At 47.4% G+C, this 9478-nt stretch overlaps 1 protein-coding gene across 1 annotated transcript; it reads right to left on the reverse strand.

Moving 5' to 3' along the window:
- Window positions 1-3820: 3820 nt before the first annotated feature.
- Window positions 3821-7906, reverse strand: C2H9orf131 (chromosome 2 C9orf131 homolog). The gene is made up of 3 exons (XM_057720620.1): window positions 7781-7906; window positions 6598-7288; window positions 3821-6147 (listed from the first exon to the last, which is right to left on the reverse strand). The coding sequence occupies exons 1-3, from the start codon at window positions 7904-7906 to the stop codon at window positions 3821-3823; spliced, it is 3144 nt and encodes a 1047-aa protein (XP_057576603.1).
- Window positions 7907-9478: the final 1572 nt, after the last annotated feature.

The raw sequence follows: 9478 nt of genomic DNA on the forward strand, positions 1-9478 counted from the left end.
AGGTAGTTGGAACTCTAGATTCTTTAGGAAAAAAGAGCAAATTTGTGAGAGGCCTAGTTTTGCTTCTGGCACTTGGTGCTTATAGCAGTATAGTGTCAAACAAGGCACTTAGCTCTTCTGGGGCCTCGAGATTTCTTAGTCTGATAAAAAGATTGACAGTGCTTCATAAACTGTAGAAAGCAGTGTGAGAGACTGTTTATTGCCAGCATGCACCTGCAGAAGCCTGCGTACTTAAACCAAGAGGCAAATTGTATAGGCAGTTCATCTTTTTCCCCACTGGGTTCCCAGAAATTGGAACATGATCTTACTATAGCTAGTCTTCCCATGGAATAAGTGCTATCTATGATAGAAGATGGGTTTCTAAACAAGAATATGGCATCAAGTTAGATCATAGATGACCAACAGTTTACCACAGAGGCAGAAGCAAAGATGGAACTATAAATCTAACATTTTGAGATATATTGGGGTCCAAGATAATACTGCAAGTAGCCCTGAGAGTCTAGTGCTTACATAATGCATAGGAGGAATGCAAGGCTGCCAGTCATTAAGCGTGAACTGAGCAAATGTTAAATGGTTTGTTAATCTTGCCCAGCCCTACAACACACTGAGGGCTTAAGAAGACTTAATGTAGGACTTGGGTTTTTCATAAAGCTGTTCAGAGATGCATAGACTCATTAAATGGCCCTATGTCAAGTGGAAATTCAGAATTGCAGTCTTTAAGAGACTTTCTGGGGGTGGATAGGTGGAGAGAAGGAAAATACCTTCAGTTCCACTCTTGGCCAGCAGGTGGTGAGTTTTGGACTCAGACCCTATAGACAGGTTAGGGCTAAATAAAACTTTGGAATATAGTAAGAGTCAGAGGGACAGCATGTACCTTCTGACTGGCTATTTTTCTCAACCAGATATACAGAGTAGAGCAAATATTGTAGAGTGGAAAGAGCACTGGTTTGGGAGTGTGGACTTGACCTCACGGAACCTGACTGTGTTTGAAGGGCTTAATAGCTGTGATATCAGGAAACCAGTACTGTCAACAAGGCACAAATTGTTATGGGGCTACAAGGAAGGGGAAACCATACCAAGACAGGAGAATCTGAGAAGGCTCTGGAGGTAGTCTGAACTGGGTGTTAAAGGAAGGTGGGAGGCTTGACATGGAGTCAGAGCATGCTTAAACATCAGGTTGACTAGCAAGGGAGTGAATTCTGAGAGGCTAAACCATGTTAAGAACCTCACATGCCAGGTGTGAACTTTATTCTAAAGATGTGCGTCCTCTGGGGTTTAGGCAGGAAAGTGACCGTCAGATTTCAGTGCTAGACAATAAACTTTTTTGTGTATGGCAAGATAACAAAATTCACCCAACAATTTCCAAGTGTACAGTACAGTATTAACCACATGTGCATTGTGTATAGACAATTCACTCTTTTTTTCATTAACAATTCACTTTTTTTTTTGGCTGCACAGTACGGCTTGTAGGATCTTAATTCCCTGACCAGGGATCCAACCCAGGCCCCTGCAGTGAAAGTGCTGAGTTCTATCCACTGAATCACCAGGGAGTTTTTGACAATTCACTTTTTTTTTTTTTTTTTTTAGTTTTATTTATTTGCGCCGAGTCTTAGTTGCAGCAGGTGGGCTCCTTAGTTGTGACATGCAAACTCTTAGTTGAGGCATGCGTGTGGGATCTAGTTCCCTGACCAGGGATTGAACCCAGGCCCCCTGCATTGGGAGTGTGGAGTCTTAACCACTGCGCCACCAGGGAAGTCCCCAACAATTCACTTAAAAAAAAACCTATTTTGGGGAATTCCCTGGTGGTCCAGTGGTTAGGACTTGTTGCTTTCACTGCTGTGGACCCAGGTTCAGTCCTGATTGGGGAACTAAGATCCGCAATGAGGCCAAAAAAAAAAAATATATATATATATATATTCCCGATAAGCAGAGATGATCATCTGTTTTTTTAGATTGGAGAGTGAGGGTAGAGGAGGAGTCAGGCATGGCAGGCTTCTGGCTTTGGTATTGGGGTGGGTGTTGTACACCCCTTCAATAGGAATGTGCACATTGGAGGAAGAGATTAAAGGGAAAATGAGTGTTTTAGACAAGTTGAATATGAGACAATACTAGTAGATGGTTAGATATGTGGATCCAAAGCCTAGAGATAGGTAAAAATGACCCATGTTTTGAAATATGGCACTTAATGGAATGGGTTCAAGACATTTTTTTAATGATATTGGTAAAATTGGACATCTTTTCTGGGGGTTGGGGGAGTTAGATTCTCTCCTAATACTATATTCAGAAATTTGATTAACAATCTTGGGACTTCCCTGGTGGTCCAGTGGGTAAGGCTGCACGTTCCCAATTCCAGGGACCCAGGTTCAATCCCTGGTCAGGGAACTAGATCCCACATGCATGCCTCAACTAAGAGTCTGCATGCTGCGTGCTACAACTAAGACCCGGCGCAGCCTAAATATTTTTGTGAACATTAAATTAACAATCCAAACATACATCTATGGGAATTCCTTGGCGGTCCAGTGGTTACTGCTCTGTGCTCCCACTGCAGGGGGCATGAGTGTGGCGCAGCCAAAAATAATAAACATACATCAATGAAAGTGCTAGAAGAAAGTTTTAGAAGCCATAAAGGAAAATGGTAGATTTAAACTTTGGCATGATAAAAATCACCTTAAAATTAGAAACTAAGCTACAGACTGGGAGAAAATATTTGCAGCATATGTGACAGATTGAGTTAATATCTGTAATAGGCAGGATAATCCCATTCCTGAACCCCTCCACCAATGTCCACATCCTAATCCTTGGCACCTGTGAGTATATTATGCTACATGGCAAAAGGGACTTCAAGTTGCAAATGGAATTAAGTTGCTAGCCAACTGACTTTAAGATAGGAAGAGTTTCTTGGATTATCAAGATGGGCCCAATGTAATTAAAAGTGTCCTTAAAAGTGGGAGAGGGAGGAAAAAGTGATGTGAGAAGAACTTGACTTGCCTTTACTAGCTTTGAAGATGGAGGAGGAGGGCCAATCACCAGGGAGTGTGGGCAGCCTCTGGAAGCTGGGAAAGACAAGGAATGAATCCTACCTGGTGCCTACAGAAAGAAATGCAGCCCTGCCAACCTCTTGATTTCAGCCCTGTGAGACATATATCAGACTTCTAACAAAATTATGGTTTGTGATAATTTATTATGGCAGCAGTAGAAAAGTAATATCCAACAAACAGTGCAGTAGAAAAATGGGTATACGATATAAACAGGCAATTATAGAAGCAATCCAGACGGCCACTAAACATGAAAAGGGACTTGTTTTTGCAGCCTTGGGGATGCTGAGCTAAACTAGAGAGAGGAAAAAGCTGAGGGCTGACAAGAATTGGCTAGAAAGATACGTGGAGAACTTGTGGATCAAGTAGGTGAAAAAGGGGACCATACCCAGACCAATTATGCTCATGTGAATGGATATATTTTTCTTCTGTTGACTTGCTGTGAAGTTTTTCTCAAGGACAACATTGGCCTGTGCTCTCCTGGCCTTAACAGCCTCACCCTGTAGAGTGAGGATTCCAGGTTGTAGACTCCAGGTTGATCATCTGTGAACAGCTTGAAAAGAAAGTTAAACCTATAGAATCCTGAGTTCTCTACTTCTGGGACCTGATCCTGAGGAGATACAGCTGCAGTAGAATAGGGAACTGACATTCCCAGTACCCCAGACTCCAAAAAAGACATGAGTGGGATTTGTCTAGTTCAGCTAGTTTATTAGGATTTCCTTTGTCTCCCCACCCCCCAACTGGTTTGGCTTCAGGTCTTGGAGTACTTATATTGGGTGCCAATACTACCAGCCTTTCCTCTGCTGACTGGATTTGGTGGGCAGGGGTCCACGGTTACCCAGAAACTTGGCTAACATCCTTGGGAGACCCCTGGTAAGGGGAGCTTGAAGTGTCGGGATGGAAAGATGCTTCTGGGCCCAAGGGCAGCGCTTACAGTGCTGAGGGGCCAGGATGTCACCAACCCCCAGCCTTGCCCCTCTCTGATCGTGGGAACTGGCAGCCTTGGAGTGAGGCCATGGGGAGAAAGCAATGTGTTGAGGGCTCTCATCCCTGTGCTGAGATCTTTGGGAAAGTCTGCTTACAGGGACCTCTGCTAGTCTTCTGGCCTGGGCTGGGTAGCGTTTCTCTGTAACTGTGGATGACCCCAATCTTGCATCCTCTTGTCCATGGTCTCCTTTGGGTTTCCTGGGGCTCTCTCTCTTTTTGACTGAAGATAGGGCTGAAGCCTTGTCCTGTCTCTTGCCTGAGGCTGGAACCTCAGGGTTTGAGGGCTCTTCCAGGCCTGGGCAGTTCTCACCAGCCTCCATGTGAACACATGACCCCTGGGATGAGATCTGGGACACCATCTTCACTTTCATTCTTTGCTCTTTCTGAGACCCTTGTTCTGCCCTGCCAGACTTGTGTGGCTGAGGTTGGGGAGAGGAGTGGGAGTGATGACAGTGTGGGGCCTGGACAGGCTGAGTTACTGTGCTCTGAGTTTTGGGGAGATGACAGCTTGAAGAGTGGGGGCAGAGGTTGGGGGTATGAGTCTGCTGTGGTAGGCAAGAAGAGAGTCTCCGGGTGGCTTGAGCTGTGGAGCTCAGGGCAGGGGAGCTGCCAAATGATGGACTTGGGCCAGGAGATCTGGGAGCAGGGCTCTGCTGTAGTTTCTTCAGCCTGAGTTCCAACTCTTTACTCCAGTGCCAGGTCTGGATCCCAGATTGGGTGGGCACCTTTGGGACAGCCTCACCCTGAGAGGATGGAGTCTCTGCCTTAGCCCCTGGGAACAGCTCTCCCTTGGGTAAGCCAGGCTGGTTGGACTCACTCTTCAGAGCTTCAGCTTGGGTGGGAGGCCAGGGCATTGGCTGTAGGGGATCCACTGCTGGAGGGCTAGGGTCCTGGGGGATCCCTCTTCGTTGCACATTCCTCCACACAAACTCAAGGTCAATGTGTGGATCTGGTAGAGGAGCAGAGAGTGACCTGGGGGTTGGGGCTGGGACTTCAGTGGTCCAGCAGTTCTCTCTCTGCTCCACTGTTTCCCCCTCAGGTTTATAGTTGCAGTGGTCTCCAATAGGCTCACTCGTGTGAGACTTTGACATTGAGTTTGGGAGTGGGCTGGGGCCCCACAATGGGAACACAGGAACACAACAGATTTCTTTCTGCTCCGTGTCCTCCCCAATATGCTCAGAGTCAGACGGGACTCCCAAGGGGTTGGCTCCATGTGGGTCTTGGGGTAAGCTGCAAGCTGGGAGATCAGAGGCCCAGGAGTTCTTTCTCCTTTCTATGTCCCCACATCTAGCTTCAGAGTCAAACAGAACCCCCCTAGGGCTAGCTCTGAGGGAATCCAGTACGAGAACCGGCGGTGGGCTGAAGATCAGAGATGGGGATTCAGAAGCCCAGGAATTCCTGGAATCATCAGTGTCCTTCCATGCAATTTCTGACCCAGTGAGTCCTCCCACAGGATTGATTTTGTGGGGTTCTAGAATAGGAGCTAGAGATGGGCTGTGGCCAGGGCCTGGGGACTCTGAGGTCCAGAGTTTGTCTCTTTGCCTCATGACCTCCCACAAAACTTTGGACTCAGACAAGACTGCCTGGGCACCTGTTCCTAGAGACTCCAGCAGAGAAGCTGAGGAAGGGCTGGGAGATGAAACTGGATCTGCAGAGACCCCAATTTTTTCTCTACTCTGCATGCCCTTCCACAGAGTCTCAGATCCTGATGGGACACATGCAGGCCTGGTTCCATGGAGTCCTGGGTCAAAGTCCAAGGCTGGGGTCTCAAAGGCCCAAGCGTTTATTGAATTTTCTCTGCATCTCCACTGGGGCCCATATCCAGATGGATATCCCAGGGAACTGCCTCCCTGGAGTTCTGGCAGGGGATTTGGGGGAGGGCAGGGGGCTGGCACTGGAGACCTAGAAGCCGTAGGGTTCTCTCTGTGCCCCAAGGTTCCCCAGAAGTCCTTGGTTGCAGAAGGTCCTCCTTCAGGGCTGAATTTCTGGGCTTCTGACAGAGAATCTGCGCGCTGGCAGGGGGCTGGCATGGGGGGCTGAAAGGCTTGAGTGCTATGTTTATGTCCTGTGGTTCCCCACTGAGTCTCATATACAGGTGGAACTCCCAGGGTGCTCGTTCCTTGAGGCTCTATCATGGGGCCTACAGATGGGCAAGGGACTGAGATTGGAGGCCCAGAGATCTGAGGATTCTCTCTGTGCCTCATGGTTTCCCATAGGGCCTCAGATCCAGAAAGGTCTCCTATAGGGCTGACTCCCTGGCATTCTGGCATGGAAGCTGGGATTAGGCTGGAAGGTGGCATTGCTGGCTCAGGGATTTTGGGGTCCTCATTTTGCCCTGTGGTCTTCCTTGGGGCCTCAGACCTAGTTAGGGCTCCCAGAAGGCTAGAGGGATTCTCTGCTAGGGAAGCAGAGAGAGAGTCTGGAATGTGTTGTTGGAGACCAGGATCCCATGGCACCTTCCAGCAGATCTCAGATGAATGGAGGAGCTTGGAGGGCCGAGTTCTTTGGAGGTTAGGCCATGGGTGCAGGGCTTGATCCTCAGAGACCCTAGGGACCTCTCCCTGCCATGTAAGCCACTGTGTATTTGCCTCAGTGCCAGATAGGACTCTCTTATGGTCCATGGGAAAGGATTTAAGATGGAGGGGAAGTGATGGGACAGGAGGGGAAGGTGGAGAGAGAAGTTGCTGAGGATCAGCGGCTATCCCTTCCAGATGGTCTGTGTGGACTTCATGGGTAGGAAGCAGGGTTGGGGAGCAATACTGGGGAAGCAGCAATACTGGGGATCTCGGCAGGAAGGCAAGCTTGTTAAAGAAAACAGAAGGACTGACAGATAGCTTCAGGGGAGAGAGGCCACCTGAGCTCAGGGAGATGGCCTCCAAGGACTCACTGTGCAGAGAAGGGAGACCCCAGAAGAGCTGGCTTTTTCTCTGCTGTAGGCGGCTCCCTGATGCTGTCTTGTGCCTCACAGGCAGGTTGGTCAAGATCTGAAACGTGGGGAAGGATCTGGAAGGGCTTGGGGTCTGCGTGAGTACTTGCTCTAGTGTCCCTACGGCCTTATGGAGGCCCTCAGAATCACAGGATGGCTGGGATGGGGCTGTGGTGGCTCGTTCTCCAACAGGAGTTTCTTTGGGAAGAGAACATGGCTTCAGTGAGTCCAGAGATGCCTCCTCTTCTTCCTCCTCCTCTTCTTCTTCTTCTTCTTCCTCTCCTGACTTCTGCTTCCACAGGTGACCAAGGAAACCCACACGGTACAGAAGTGGTAGGCCCTGGGGAGCGGAGAAAGATACAATCAGGCATGAAGCCTTTTCAGAGACACAGGATGTATCATGAAGCTCTCAGTCTCTGTTCTACACCCAGAGTGAACAGTTACCATTACCGTTACTCGCCCACATCTGTGGACAACAGTCACTTACCCATCTGGTGTTAATGGCCATTACTCAGCCACAATTGGAGATCAGCATTCCCTTACATAACCCTACATCTAGGGTCAGTGATCATTCACCTGGCTTTAAATCTGCTGTTAATGGTTACTCACCTGGCTTCACATTTAAGGCTTATAGTCACTCCTTTGGGCCCACATTGATGTCAATGTTTCCTCACCTGAACTCACATGTGGTGATTCATTTACCCAGCTGCACATCTATGTCACCCACCTTGCCTTGCATCTTGTCCCCAGAGTACCAGGGCTGAAGCTGTCGCCAACTTCCAAGCTGCCACCACCTCCGGATCTGCCAAACCATGAACAAGAATAGTGTTACCAGATTCCCTGGACTCTGGAGGCAGCTGCTGCCACAGTGTCTACAGGCCAGGGTATGGGTCAGCTGGCCCCAGAGAAGCTCCATGTCCCCCTCAGCCCCAAGCAGTCCCTCTGGCAGCCATTCCATTTTCCTCGGTCTAGTGGCAGTTTATCCTGAGGTCATCACTGCATCACAGAAAAAAGAACCCCCATCCCCCACATACCTTACAGCAGTCTCTCTGAATTTAGGGCCAAAACATTGCCCCTACCAGACAACTCATACTTCATTCAGTGAAACCTGAGTGATCCCCTTATGTCTTTTTTTTTTTATTTAATTTTATTGGCTGTGTTGGGTCTTTTTTTTTTTTTTGCTGTGTGCGGGCTTTCTTTTTAGTTGTGGTGAGTGGGGGCTACTCTTTGTTGTGGTGCACGGGCTCCGCATTGCTGTGGCTTCTCTTGTTGCGGAGCACGGGCTCTAGGTGCTTGGGCTTCAGGAGTTGCAGCACATGGGCTCAGTAGTTGTGGCTCACGGGCTCTAAAGCGCAGGCTCAATATTTGTGGCACACGGGCTTAGTTGCTCTGCAGCATGTGGGATCTTCCTGGAGCAGGGATTGAACCCGTGTCCCCTGCATTGGCAGGCGGATTCTCAACCACTGCGCCACCTAGGAAGCCGGATCCCCTTTTGTCTTGATTGCCAAGGTCAGAATTATTTTCAGGCATTGTGGTGGAGGACATGGATTCTAGCATCAAACTGCCTTATTCAAATCCTAGCTCTGCCACTTCCTTAAACTCTCAAAACCACTTTATCTTTCAGTTCCTCAGTTATCTCATCTGTAAAATGGGGATAATATTATTGCTTACCACATAGGGTTGTTTTGAGGATTAAATGAAAACAATTATATGCTTAGAGTTGTACATAGTAAACACTATGTTAAAATTTTATTTCTTTTGTTGCGGTAAATGATCAATAACCAATCTATAATAAGAATAGAATAGAGGAGCATTTTATTTGAGCCAATGTCTCAAATAAAATGTCTCCTGACCATATTCCAGGAGACAGCCTCTCAGATAGCTCTGAGCAGCTGCTCCGGAGAAGCTTGGTTTCCAGCACAATTTATATCTTGTCATAACAAAGGACATCAAACATGACAGGGGTACCTTCCTTCAACATTTCAGAAAAGAGAAAATAGTTCATACACAGCAAGTCAGTATGGCGTTGGTGCCTGGGAAGGGAGCCTTATCGTCAAAGGAGTACTAGCATAGGCATCCCAGGAAGGAAGACATTCCATTTCTAACTTCAAAACAGATATTCTTTACTTCTGGGCAGTGCACCCTTTTCTTTAATGGTTAAAGCAGACGTGCAATGTATGTTTGAAAGACCGCAAGACAGACTTGTAGTTAGTATAAAGTTCAAGTCAAATCGTTTATAAGCCAGAATGACTTCCCCATACCTCAATATGTGAAAATTTTTTCTGTCACTTTTAAGGTTCCTGATTATAAGCTTCATTCCATTTTTAACAGATGGAGTCTGTTTCCTCTTTTATATCTCACGTCTTTAGGTTGCCCAAGATCTTGTTCGCAAGTATTCACATTAAGGATGAAAACAAATCAAATGTGCTTGACCCATTTTTTTTTTTCGTTTGTCCCTCTTTACCCTAAAACCACCACTCTGTTTCATGTCAATTCCTCTTTTTAGGGTCAAACTTCAATATCTGCCTTT

Source organism: Hippopotamus amphibius, chromosome 2 (assembly GCF_030028045.1).
Source record: "Hippopotamus amphibius kiboko isolate mHipAmp2 chromosome 2, mHipAmp2.hap2, whole genome shotgun sequence".
In the NCBI taxonomy this organism is placed as follows: Eukaryota; Metazoa; Chordata; class Mammalia; order Artiodactyla; family Hippopotamidae; genus Hippopotamus; species Hippopotamus amphibius.

Bases quoted from the DNA above. Each gene is read 5' to 3' on its own strand.
- C2H9orf131 (XM_057720620.1), bottom strand. From the start codon at position 7,906: ATGGAATGGCTGCCAGAGGGACTGCTTGGGGCTGAGGGGGACATGGAG. The intron at 7,289-7,780 runs GTAACACTATTC...TCCGCTCCCCAG, and splicing joins TCCAGAGTCCAGGGAATCTG to GGCCTACCACTTCTGTACCG. The intron at 6,148-6,597 runs GGCTTACATGGC...CCATGATAGAGC, and splicing joins CACTGAGGCAAATACACAGT to CTCAAGGAACGAGCACCCTG.